The sequence below is a fragment of the Squalius cephalus genome, assembly GCF_949319135.1.
Source record: "Squalius cephalus genome assembly, chromosome: 6".
In the NCBI taxonomy this organism is placed as follows: Eukaryota; Metazoa; Chordata; class Actinopteri; order Cypriniformes; family Leuciscidae; genus Squalius; species Squalius cephalus.
In genome coordinates this window covers 9,842,501-9,856,702 of record NC_137127.1, presented here as the reverse complement: position 1 = coordinate 9,856,702, position 14,202 = coordinate 9,842,501, and the positions used below count along the sequence as shown (strand labels likewise).

The 14,202-nt window shown below is 36.1% G+C and overlaps 1 protein-coding gene across 6 annotated transcripts; it reads right to left on the bottom strand.

The window, feature by feature from the left end:
• Positions 1–5,128: 5,128 nt before the first annotated feature.
• Positions 5,129–13,940, bottom strand: LOC307159997 (uncharacterized protein). 6 transcript variants are annotated; one of them, XM_079873768.1, is made up of 10 exons: positions 13,731–13,940; positions 13,428–13,508; positions 13,133–13,216; positions 12,900–12,973; positions 12,662–12,794; positions 10,170–10,369; positions 8,240–8,515; positions 6,778–6,951; positions 6,117–6,494; positions 5,129–6,005 (listed from the first exon to the last, which is right to left on the bottom strand). In XM_079873768.1, the coding sequence occupies exons 2-10, from the start codon at positions 13,487–13,489 to the stop codon at positions 5,968–5,970; spliced, it is 1,419 nt and encodes a 472-aa protein (XP_079729894.1). In that variant the 5' UTR covers positions 13,490–13,508; positions 13,731–13,940; the 3' UTR covers positions 5,129–5,967. The 6 variants fall into 6 exon arrangements, with proteins under 6 accessions (XP_079729894.1, XP_079729897.1, XP_079729898.1 ...); XM_079873771.1 differs by having other exon boundaries at positions 5,240–6,005; positions 13,133–13,198; XM_079873772.1 differs by having other exon boundaries at positions 5,240–6,005; positions 13,133–13,198; positions 13,428–13,496; positions 13,731–13,935.
• Positions 13,941–14,202: the final 262 nt, after the last annotated feature.

The following is a 14,202-nucleotide window of genomic DNA, read 5'->3' as shown; positions in this document are numbered from 1 at the left end:
GAAAAAGAGGTGTGAACGGCAAATGCGGTGGTCCTGCTTGGAATAGACACCGTTGCTATTTTAGGATGATTTTAATGAGTGGCAAATAATTTTTTGAGCTTGGATGGTTGCACGCGCTTCGAAAAATACTGAACGTTTAGAGGAGGAACAAAATCTCACATTGGATATTACAAGGACGGAGGCCTTTGCAACACTTCATTTCACCGCTAACTGAATTCAAACGGTCTCGGTATTGGCTAGTATTTTCCTTCACGCAGCAGGGATGGTGGTAGATTGATGCCCTTACATTATTCATGTGACGATTATTCAAAATTTAGCTATAACTCAACAGCGTTTTGTCCTTTCTCTCATCCGTCTCCTCTCTCGCCGTACCTAGGTATGCATCTATTCTTATGCGACTATCATCCATTGGACAGTGCGGCCTCAGAAAGCACCCTTAAACACTCCCCCATTGTACTGTCACAAGCCTGGAGAGTTCATGTTATATTTATGTTGCCTACAGCGTATTCTCTCTGTTCTGTTCTGTTCAGCTGAACTCACGCCAACTCCTCCAGGTCCCCCCTCCACAGACAATGTTACATCTCATTGGCTTTGCCCTAGATAGGCTATTTTTGTATGAAATAATTAGACATAACTGATTTAAATACTGCAAAGCCAACACTCTTTTGTCTCGTTAACAAAGTACAGGAGAGGCACACTCTTGCAGTGTCATTTATGTCAATCCGTACAAGGAGGCTAAAATACAAATGCGTTCAAAGCTAATGGATCTGAAGCGGGGCCAAAAAAAAAAAGAAAAAAAAGTACCATTTTATTAGCTTTCCTTCGATTCGGGTTTTACTTTCGGGACCGTGCTACGGTGACCTGACCTGATAGAATCTATTATGGAAGCAAAAAAATGGCAGGAAAGCACCGCCAGAAGCTTTTAATTGTCTCAACGTGTACATCAGCAAAATATAGGATTGCTAAAATATGCCTCCATACAGCACTAATTGTCCATATAAGGACAGCGCGGCGCTTGAAACAGCACGTTTTGTTTGTTACAGTGACCCCGGACCCAGACAGCCATGCTGATGCCGAGTGCACACGGGCACACGAGGGAGAGGTGCAGAGCAGGAACGCAGATTGGGGCTGACCGCTCGGCTGCACTTTAATGTACCCTCTACTTCATCAGTCCTGATTAGCCACCATAAAAATCCAGATTGAACATTACATTTTTACTGCTGATTGTCTTCCAAACACTCTCAGGTGTTGGCATGTTAAATGCCAGGGTGTGCATCTGTCCTCGCATCCCATTAGCTTGCTGCAGTGAGACGTCTGACTTGAAAAAGGGGACCCTCTTCAGAAACGAAAGCAATGCAGAACAAATTTCAGGCTTTTAGGCTTACCGCGTCTTGTGCCAAAACCTCAATAACAAGCCCCCCTCCAGCCCCCGTATCCCTGGCTCTTGCCCCAGACTTACACAAAGAAACACCAGCTTTATGGACTTAGGGCATTAAAGCATAAAAAACAGCGGACGGAGAACAGGTTCGGAACACATGGCGTCAAACGCGGGGACCCGATCGCATCAGATCTATATATACTGTCACAAACGCTTACGTTTTTAGGTGCGCGGGCCGTGTTTTCAAAAGGGCACATGAAAGGGCTTAGCGAGAGAGAGACAGGCAACGGCGACGAGGAGGCCCAAGCAAAAACGCTTTTCTGATGAGCTGCAACAATGCACTCACTCCCACGACATCAGCTCTCTGTTGGGAGTCTCCTCCTAATTTCCTCCATCCATAATAAAAAGAGCTACATTAAACAGTGCCATTAGTGCCAGCAATTTGTTTTATTCTCCACAGAAAGAGAAATGTTATCTGTGGCGGACAAACTTAACCCAATTAAAGCTCATTGTGTATGGGGGCCTTGCTGGGTCTTCAGCTGATGCCTAGGAACGAGGGCAGAGGCAGCCAACATTGGGGAGGGAGAGGGGGGGAAAAGAGAACGATTGGAACACGTCTGGAGAATTAGGGAAAGTAGGAGAGAGACAAATGTGCTTTCAGGAAAAAAGACGGGAAGAGAAATTATGTTTTTGTGCATGTTCCCCCCACATCAAATCCCTCCCAAGATGGTTTGATAGAGGAATACAGCACAAAATGTACACTCAAAACGAAAACGCACGGATACATCGGCGCTTAAATAAGTAGCTGAAGGATTCATGTAGAACATTTGCAATAGAATAACAAGGGCAGGAAGTGCATACAAAGCCACACGTTCTGAGACACTCGTTCATACCTTCACATTTTTGCTGTTAATTGTTGTGATAACACCTCTCGATTACAGGGGTTTAATTATCAACATGTTTGGCTGTTAGACCAAGTACCTGGCACAGATCCTGGTGAAGGGCTCAAGGTTTCTAATGAAGATCTCACTCACAGCAGCATACAGGAGCTCAGTGTGGTGCTGTCCTAACAAAGAAGCACATTGCGTTTAGAGACGACCTGGGTGTCTGTGAATTCTAACACAATAATGCCAAGAATATTCATAGTGATACATTTTGATTGATATCCAGTTGTGCGGGAATGGCAAGTGTGTGTCTCTATGGGGGGAAAAAAGTGATTCTGTGTGATTGCGGAATTACAGTAACTGAATCGCATGTCGTGAGACACAAATGAGGCATGTCTGCACTTCCGTTATAGGGCGAAAGCTGGTTTCAGTCCGTTTGACTGGTAATCCTTTCGTCTCCTATTGCATTTATCAGCTTTAGTGGAGCTGTTTTTTGCTCGCTTACCCAAAAAAGGCCCAATCAACACCTCCCAGCTGGTGAAATGAAGCAGAACCGGGCCTCCATTACTTTGAGACGTGATGGATACTTCACAGCTGCGGTTGAGTGTCTGTGATCAGAGAGTGGAGAGACAAACAGCTGTAAAACATGCCCTACTAAAGACATACACACATTTGCTGACAGTGTGTGCCATTAGGATATACATGCAGTGTATATACATAGATATGAATGTACAGATTCCTACTCAACTACTTTCATTCTCAAGCAGGGCCTAATGCTATATGAAATCTAAGCACGTATTTGAAGTAGAATTCTGAGAGGAAAAATCCATCCATTTATTGTTTGAGTTGCTCTGAAAAAAAAAAAAGACAATAAAACGTTAATAAAATAATTATTTTGACATAATTCTCATTTGAGTGGCATTTACTATTCAACCATGAATTATGTCTTTGAAATATCTAGTCTTATTTGTAATTTAAGTTTAACTTTGTCCTCAAATACAAACATTACGTCGTCTGAATGCAATAACGTCTCGCCCAATTTTAAAGGATGTGCGCAAACTAACACAAATGCCGATTCTTATTATTATGAAATTGCACTAGGAACAAGTAGCTACACTCAGCAAGCCTTCGATTTATCTCCCAATGGTTCATTTTGCGTGAGGAAATTATATTTACTGTTATTGAGAGGAAATAAATTCGCGCTAGCAATGTGTTTCAGAGAGCGAAAACAATTTGTAGTGTTCATTTTGTGTTTAAATCGTATTAAATGCTGCATTTCAGTGTTTCTCCTTTCAAATGAAATATTCAAATAAAACATAACCAAATATAGCCTACTCTGAGAAGAAAATTTCTGTAATATAAAAACAAGCGCTGTTTTGAAGTTTGATATATACAGAACCCTAAATTAAATATTTAACTGCTGTGTTATGTAGGTCTACAGCGCTCTCTAGTGTTTTAAATGAGCTTACACTCAGATTAGCCTAGTGTTTTACTGCTTCAGTTTTTTCTCTGTGGTGATTAAACAGTCTTAAATACTGCAAAAACACAGTATCAAACACTTATATTAAATTGTAATATTATCAGGATTCGATTAATCTCCCCTTATTTAAATTCTTTTATAATTTACTTACCCTCATACTGTTCCAAATCTGTTTGACGTTCTCACGTGAAATGAGATGTCCGAGGCAAAATAATGATACTGACTGACAAACGTACAGGTAGTCACCGTTTACTTAACGCTGGATCTTTTTCCGTTTAGTATCAACGGCTTTCTGACTATTTATTCAGTTCCACCACGTAATTGTCAGTTGTGGAATTTACTGTTGACTGATTATGGAAGCCATTTTCGCTAAATAAGAGAATTAAAAAAAAAGTCACGTTTTGGTAAATCATAATTATCATATAATAATCGTATCGTATAATAATTCTTTTTTTTTCTCCTCAATTTTTCTTTGTCAAGTTCAACTTTTTTATGTTATAATTATTATGACTATTATAATTATGACTTCTTTCTATCTTATTGAATAAATTATGACTTATCTTGTTATTTCACATTTTTTGTGAATCAGAATTATGAGCTACCAAAGAATGACCTTTCTTTTCTTTACGTGGCAGAAATGGGCTTCCATAATTTAACTATATCTTTCTACCCCTCTTTAGGTTTATAAATTGACCCTACTTTACACATGTCATGCCTACCTTCTCATGTCATGTCTTATGTAGGCTAGTAGAAAACTCTTGGTGTCGGGATCAAAGGGAGTCTATCATTAGGATCTATCAATTGTTCAAAGGAGTTCATGAGAGAAGAGTTAATTACATGCCCTCTTAGTTAAATAACCCACTTGAAGACAAACCCATAAAGATTGTGATAAAGTTTTTAACCTTACCATCATAATACTGAGGAAATTATCAGGTTGTTTTAATGCCATATTTAAGTCAGACATGTTTCTATATATGTTTGTTAATCATTACTCACCCTCATGTTGTTCGAAATTGTTATGAAATCTATTTCTTTCTTCAGTGGAACACAAAAGGTACATTTTTTAATAATACCTTGGCCATTTTTTCAAAATAAGGAAAGTGAAAGTGGCTATCGAGCTCCCCAATAAATAAAAAACACCATAAAAGAAAAGTATTACAAATGTGATCCGTACAACACTATAAGTTTTCTGAGCATATGCGAAAAACTGATGTAGAAATTAACGAATCTTTTGAGATCTTTTCAATTCAATCAATTGAGCCAGTTAAAACAATTGGTCTAAATGATTTGTTCCTGCACGTTACATAACATTATCCCTACTGTCAAGCATGGTGATGGCAGCATCTTGCTCTGGTGTTTCTTTAGCAAGAGAAACAAAAAAAGATTGAGCCAAAATCCACAAGGGGTGCCTGTATTAGTCAGCCAAAGACCTGTTCAGAGCAGCGACCCCTTTGTCAGTAGAACAATGTTCCAAAGAATAAATGACTTCAATCCAATAAAAAATATGTGGCATGACCTGAAAATTGCAGTCAGATGGCACAATTTAATTAGAAATTGGAGTGAATTTGTATTGAGAAACATGGAATTGAATGGAATTTTTGACAAGTCAAAACGTACATGATCAGGCCGAAAATAAATGTAAAAAATCTTAAAAACAAAATGTATTACAAATATATATATTCTTATCTCTTTTCTTAAAATACAAAACAATATATTTAAAAAAAAATCATGCAGTAAATGGTTAAGATTTTTTTTTAATGAACAATTTTTATGCTATTGATGCATAAAAAAAAACTGATGTTTTTGTGAATATGGTCCCTAGAAGTCCAAACTCATCTACCGTTCATCTAAATTCTAAATAGCCTTATATCACTGCCTCAAACCAAAAATTGTATTTGAAATACATCCAATCATTGTACAGAGAATAGAACTGTTAAACACATTCAGAAAACTCAACTTATGTCACTGAAATATTTCAGATTTATTCTAAGAAATTAGTTTACACCTGTGGAAATAAAGAGAACACCACTGTGGCTTTTTCCATATCGTTACATCTTTAAACATCTCATGGGATCCTGAAAGAAACACAAAAGGCAGGTTCCTAAAATAAAAAATGAAACAAACTTCAACTTCACACAAGTATCACAAACTGCTTAAGTCCAAAATGTAAGAACTGTCCCACGTGACAACACTGGCCTATGATTTAATCGGGTGTCCTGAGAGAATCAAGGGAGCAGGCGTCGTGGCGGCCGCGGACCTAAACCTGGTAAAAAAAAAAAAAAAGGAACCAAAAGAAAAATCAGAAAAATTAGTGACAGATCCTTCCACACCAATAGTGCTCTAAAAAGACTTGAGAACATGAGAAAGTGCTGACCTGTTGGGGCTCCCATATGAAGGCTCCTGAGTGAAGGTGGTGGTACTCTAGGACCATGGGGTCCATTATGCAATGCATGAGAGCCCGGATGCTGCAATAGTCCTCTAGAGGACTGGAAACCAAGAGACGGAGTGTCGAGCAAAGGGGCACGGGAGGGAGAGGGCCAATGTATAGGTGCTGGGCCTAAGAGAGGTTGTGGCTTGTCAAGACTGTGAGTGGCTACTGGCCCTCTAGATGGCTGAAGATTAAATGAAGGGCCGTGAGAGACGGAAGGGGCCCGAGAAGGTAAAAGACTGTGGGGGGCAGTTGGTCTGTGGGAAGGCGGCTTTAGATTATGCATTGAAAGCAAAGGAGGTGGTTTCGTCTTAGGATATGAGCCTGGAAACACAGAGAATACTGTATGCAAATACCACACAAGTATCACAAACAGGTTCAACAAATTAACGTATGATTTTTTATTTTAAGTAAGAAAAAAAAAAAAAAAATAATAATAAAAAAAATATATATATATAATAATAATAATAATAATAATAATAATATTATATATATATATATATATATATATATATATATATATATATATATATATATATATATATATATAATTATTTTTATTTCTTTCATTTAGCACTGCATTTCATCCTGTGCCCTAAAAACAAACCTTGCAATCCCATGTGATGTCCTGGGGGTGCATCTCCTGACCCTGAGGGTGGGTTTGTCTGGTCTCTTTGTGGTGGACCAGAACCAGCAGGCAGAAGTGGTGGAGGCTTTCCTAACCCTGGAGGCAGGCTGTTGATCACAGGAGCAACCTCACTGTCAACTTCAGCGGAAGATACTGAGGAAGAAAGAACAAATAAGTAAGTTTCTACACAGAAATAAATACAATGCATACATTTGGCTGTGATCAATGCATACAGGTTGGCTGTGATCTTTATTTTATTTTATTGTGGCTCTGATTATTATAATAATTATTTAATTATTTAATTTAAGTCAAATGTTTATTAAAAATTTGGCACTAAATTGACCAAAAAAAAACTTTTTCTTCAGGTGCGTGGAGCCAAGGGAATATGGAAAACGAGGAAGAAATATTCTTGCAAGTCAAATATTAAAAATTGTACATTTAAAATATAAAATGTATTATATGAATAATTCACATTTTAAATGTTAAATAAATAAAATTGTATGTATATATATATATATATATATATATATATATATATATATATATATATATATATATATGACGAGTTCAGATGCAAAAGCCTCTAAATGCCATCTGGAATTTTTATCAAGCTTGTATATTTAAGTTCAGTAATTTCACTTAAATAGCAATGAAAATTACCTATTAATTGTCATTTAAGTGAAATTACTGAACTTACATATACGAGGTTGATAAAAATGATCATTCTAGAAGAAAATTTCAGATGGCACTTAGAGGCTTTTGTATCTGAACTCTTCATATATATGTATGTATATGTATATATATATATATATATATATATATGTATATATATATATATATATATATATAGGCTATATATATATATATATATATATATATATATATATATATATATATATATATATATATATATATATATATATATATAGGCTATATATATATATATATATATATATATATATATATATATATATATATATATATATATATATGTATGTATGTATGTATATATATATATATATATATAAAAATTGTTAAATATATTAATAATATACAAGTTAAACAATTAAACAAAATTAAACTAATAAGACTAGAAGTAAATTAATTATATAAACACAATTATTTACATGTAATTTAATTATTTATTTTAAATATTCATATTTTAAATAAAGTACTAGTAACAGACCGATGTATCATCATTGACAGTCCATGCTTGGTGGATTAACAGAAATGCTTCAAAACCTATAAATATGAAATATTAGTAAATATTCTGTGTATTATTATAAATTAAAACGTGCATTGAATTTGATCATTCATAAATACATCTAGTTTAAGGTGATTCAACAATAATGTGCAAATTAAGAGCAACATGAGAATTACACACTTATAAAGACAACACAATATGAATATGAAAGTAACTAGGACATGGAAGCACGTTCACCTCGCAGATGGTCCTGGCGGTTTTGAAGATACTCCGCCAGTGTGCTGAGCTCCTCTGGGTACAGGTGCAGACCTTCGGCCAGGAGAAAGAGCAGGTGGCGGGTGGCAGAGGGAACAGTGTGGCGCTCCAGCTTGCCACGCTCCAGGTAGTCCTCCGTCAGCTCAGCCGCCCGTGCCGCGGCCTCCGTGGGGTCCAGCACACGCCGCGAACCGCTCAAGCGCCTGAACTCCACAATCACAAACTCCATGGCCTGTTCCTTGGGCATGTTTCGATGAACTGCAGAGAGGCAGAGGAAGGGTCAGCCAGAGGAGGGAGGGGGGTTACATATGGCGCTCAGTGTGAGCCGCTGCAGTCTAAGCAGTGCGCACAAGAGTTCTACCTCATCAGCAACATGCTGCAATCTGGCAACCACTGCTTAACCCAATTACCACATTCAATTCAGTATGCGCTCAAAGGACACGTTCATGAGCACACTTTTTTAGTAAGGGACATTTAACAGATTAGAAGTTTATATAAGTTGTTTTGGACCAAATGTACTGTGTGTAATATGAGGAAGCAATGTGCATGAGATAAATCTTTTCGACTTTTGTCATTGGTCTTGTTCACAATAACGAATTCCTTCACTGGGAAAATTCAACAATTCAGTTCACGCGTTTAAAAGGATGGATCTGCGCTTTAATAGATTCAATATTGAAGTGAGGGTAAAACAGTACAAATTTTGATAATATTTAGCGTAAAAGCTGGAATGCTCTACATTGACCGTTTTTTTAGGCCATTCGGAGGATGTCAAACATGTTTGATATTTTGAGCAGGTTTTAGAACACATATTGTTTTAAATATTCTGTTGTGTTCGAAACGATTTGTAAGTCTGGGAGTGTGTGATCCTCAGTCGTTTCGTTTTTCTCCGTAACCAAAGTTTGTAAGTGTATGATGCCTAGTGTTTGAAAATGTGTATACCAGCCTTCAGAGAACTTACCAGCAAGGTGAGGTTTTATAGAAATAGAAATAAAAAACATTAATAATAAAAATAATATGAAACATCTGAAATACATTATATATTATTAACAGTGTTTTTTTAAATCAAGTGGTGGGCATTAATTATAATATCAGAATTAAGGGCATTTCAACTATTTTAATGTGGTGTTATTGTAATTGTTTAGATGATTTTTACATATGTGTGTCTAACACTACATTGATGAATTATTGCTTGGTTTTAATGCAATTTAAAGATTTAAAAACTGTTGATTGGCAAAATATTTGTACCCAAACCTGTTATAATAATGTCATTTTTTGTAAAGAATGTATGCTTAATTTATTTGGACCATTCAAAATGATCTTATGAATTATGTTTGTAAAAAAAAGAAAAAAAAAGAAAGAAAGTGTAAAACCGGGGCAAAACTACAAGCTGTTGTATGATTTAATTTGGGGGATTGTGAATTATTTTTTTCTTCAAAACAAAGGACTTCATAAAAAAAATAATAATAAAAAAAAAAAACACTTTAGAGGGGAATGTTTTTTTCTTTTCCCTAAGGTTATATAAAAAAAAAAAAAAAATGTTTTTCCACAACTATTTTATAACAAAGCCTGTTTCTACTCTAAGATCCGGGTTGTGTGTTTGCAAGATACACAAACAGCTTTTTTTGTAAAGTTTCCATTACATTGAGATGACATCGACACATTTTGCAGTTCATATAAATGAATTATCTTTTTGGGCTGTTCTCTACAGTATATTTTTAGAATATATCAGTGCATGTATTTTTGGTGCAATCACAGGACTAAATGATCATACTAGTTTCATACTAAAAAAAAAATGCCCACCATCAAGTCTAGGGTATTTTCTCTGTAGCTATTATATAAGGTTATTTAACTATTGTTTGAAGTACATTTAAGTGGTTTTATTGGGAGATAAATTGTGGGAGTCAGGACTTACTTTTGAGGGACTCTGAAAATATGATTACTGTGCACGAGGAGAGTGTTACATTAGTCTGCTCGACAAGAATACATAAGGGGGAACCGTCGGAGCGGACATCTTGGAGGGCCCGGGTCAGGCCTGATTCCACCTGCAGGTAAAGCATTTCCACCGAGAGGCCACGTTCCTGCAAACACTGGCCTATCGATTTGGGGTAATCCCTTTGAAAGAAGAAGAAGAGATCTGGTTATTGAGAACCATGCTTCAGGGCATGACGTGAGGAAATGTGAGGTTGTTGAGTGTGGCCTGGCTTATATATGCAGTAATGAAAGGGTAGAGATTTAATGAATAATGAATAAACCAACACAAATCTGCTTAGCATTATAAAAGTGTATTAAACATTAGAAAATAAGATAAGGTTGTTTCATTTGTTTTAGCTGAATAAATGCTTTAGTGTGTGGCATTTAGTCTTTTTTGAGAGAAAAAAATCCCAAAAGACATCAAAATAAGTGAAAAATGTTGTTTAAATATTAACTAAAAAGTTATACTAATATCGTCACAAATATACACAACTAAAAGACTAGTGTTCAAATACTGTAAAATTTGAACTGTAAAATATTTCTATCAACACATTTATGACAAGAAATAATAATCAGATCACTTAAATGGGACTGTCTATTTTGTGTCAATAATAGTATATTATTAAAAACAGAAATATGCATTTTATGTAATGTAAATTAAAAACCTCCATCATGTTTAAAGGTGTATTTGCCCTTTTGTTAGTAGAGCGTTTGAGTTTTTGTCTAATTACTTGATATAAATATGGCTTGAATACTGAACATTTTGAATATCACCACTTCTCAAAGAAGCTCCTTTGTATTTTGTTAAATGAACAAGGATTTTTTTTTTTTTTTTTTTTTAATGAGAATATTTCAAAAGTCTTTTTATTATTACCCTTGTTTAGAAATGTGAAATAGAACATTTAGAAAGTGTAACAGCAGCATAAAAGCATATTCTTATTACAGTTTTTATGGCAGGGCTCTAAAGACCCCCTTAGCCTTTTGTTTTCAATTGAATGCATCACATGACGCAGTGGTACCATAAAATGATGGGAAAATGATGCAAGGTTTGTACCACCATGTGTTTCCGCAGCTTTGAGATTAGGATTCAGAAGTCATATATATAAATTTGTTTGTTGGGGGGGGGGGGGTTTGCTTGTTTTTGATTTTTTTTTGTGAGACCACAGGGTGTAAACATTTGTGTTTGATTTGCTAGATAAATATAATTTACACAACATACAAACCCATTTTTTAACTTTTTTATTTATTATTAAATTAACCTCTTTTTGGAGACAATTTCTAGAGTTTGGCTAAATGATATCCTCAAAGGTTTAATTTATGCTCAAAGATTTTCATTGATTATCTTATTTGTTTTTTGTCCACTGGAATAGCAGTGTAAAATAGTGATATTAGTGGATTTTTTTTAATATATTAATTTATAAGGATTATAAGAAGACTGAAAGTGAATTGTAAAGAAAAAGGGTGTTCACACTTGGCATTTGCGGTACCATCCGAACCCTGGTGCGCACCAAACAAGCAGACCGAGACCGCTTGCAAACTAACTCTGGTGTGGTTCGAATTAAATATGAACGCACACGGACCAGACATGTAAACAGACCAAAAATGGGACATGATGTCACAAGATGCGACCCTAAAAAGGACAGAATGCTCACGCACAGCAGTTTTTTCTCGTCATAGTCGCGATGTTGCCCATCATAGTTCAGTACAGGCATCAGAACAGTGTCTTCTCGCAGAAGATCTTCGTTTGTGTGTGTGACGGAGGGATTCCTGCCGCTATTTTGACTCCTTACACGTTTTACAAGCTCTTCACGAGTTCTCAGCTGGTCAAAATACCATCATATGTAGCTACACACGTACAACGAGCGCATTTATCCCAGCACACAGCATTGTTTTAGATTTTCGTTAAGTCCCGTCGTGAAATATACGTAATAAACGTCGACCAATCAGGTTGTGAACATATACCTAGGTTCAGTGTTAAAATGCCAGTCTGAACACTAAGCGGACTAAATGTTCTCTTTTTTTGGTTCGGACAAAACAAACCGAACTACAAGTGTGAACACACCCTAAATAGTGGACACATTTTTGCCTAATAATGATTTTTTTTTTTAAAGGCATATTTAATTTTCATTCAATTTAAATTATTTAAATAATAGCATATCCATCAGAATTCAAGGATGGCTCCTGATACAAATCTTAATCCCTGACAAATCCCATCTGTCTAACATCTGACAATAACAAAGACCATTCACACAACAGAGACTTTTCAGAAAACTAAAATGGCACAGAATGGGTAAACATTCCCATATTTTCATGTGCTAAAACTCTGGGAAAAAAAAGTTTGAAAATTGCATTTCCATTTAATAAATAAAAGAAGCAAATTTCACACGATAATAATGCGAGAGAATTTTACTGCTACTTGAGGTATATACTCACACATCCAGGTTATTCACAGACAGGACGACACAGTCTGCAGGCTGTCTAGCTCTGTCTCCATGTATCTGCAGCAAGAACTTCTCATATATGGCAGTGCGTTGAACTGATGCCTCGTATTCTTCAGGTGAAACAGCTGATACAAACAAAGACGCTCAGAAAAGATTTTCCACAACGGAAACAACAGTAGAAGTGCAAAATCAAGTTCTTTAATGAAAAACCATTATATGAAAAATAATACCCGTTGACTGATGCGGTGAATGCTCATAGTCAGCTGTGCCAGAGTAGTCAATCTCTTCTTCTAAGTTTTCAAAACTGAAAATTGAGGTATGATTTGGGGGGGGAAGGCGTTTAGATGGAGTTCAGATCAGTATTGAATCGCTCACAAAGAAGTAAATGTATATTTGGGAGAAACAGATATGTGAAAGAAGAATTTATATAAGGGTTTTATAGACTTAACACTATTTTAGTCACCTCTCAGATTGTGGAAGGTCATCTTGTCTGTCCTCCCTCATAGGATATGGTGTTCTTCGAAAAGATCTGAGAGGATTTAGGACACTGCATGTAGTAAATCAAAATGATTATAATTAACATAACATGTAAAACGTAGGCTGTGTGTTAAAACCTAGTGAGTTGCCAAGCTAGAAAGCACTTAAAAAAATTATATTAACTCTCCAAATGTTGCAAACATAAATAGTCAAAAGACTTCTAGCCCAGAAGGAGGCAGCTCTCAGTGTTTTGAAACAAAGCCTGTAAGTTCCTCACATACCTTCCTCCACTATGTTTTGGTGGTGGTCTTCTGCCTCCAGCTTTCTGCGCCCACGCCGACATTTGGTTTCTTCTAAATGAACTGCAGTTTTATAAATTATAATAAACAATCTAAATTTACATAATATCGCGCCGCGCGAGACACAATTGAGTTTTGGTTGCACAGCAAATCCTGCATCTACTCAACTATTATTTTAATAAAACGACCATGTCTATGGTCTACAGTTAAAATAACGTCTAATACTTGTGATATTTGTCAAACTATTGTTATGAAAGCACTGAATTGTTGTGTAGCCCATCTTACCTGCGTAGATCTTCGGTTATAACGTATTCCTGCTGCTTTATATCGCGATAAATGGATTAATTTGTCATCTCTGAACGAGATCAGTAAATACTAAGATTATTTTAAGATGAAAATTGTATATAATAGAGATGAATAAGAATCACTACTCAGGGATTCCGCCAAAAGACCTGCAACACACTCTCGATCCGACTTCCTTTCGATGAACAAGTGTATTTGAGGAAGCGTGTGGCGCCTCCTATCGGACAGGCAGACAAACGACGAGACCAATGACGTCACTACACTTCCTGCTCAGTCCTGCTGCTGGAGATCAGGATCTTTTTATGTGATGAAGATGATAAGATAAGGACTATGAGGCATGCAGCCATCATTTAGTTACTCAGGAATGCAATTTGCAACATATAACATCACTTTATAGCTCCATTTAGCTCTTGGGTGCATTTGGATTTTGCAAATCACTGTTGAAATGAGTAAA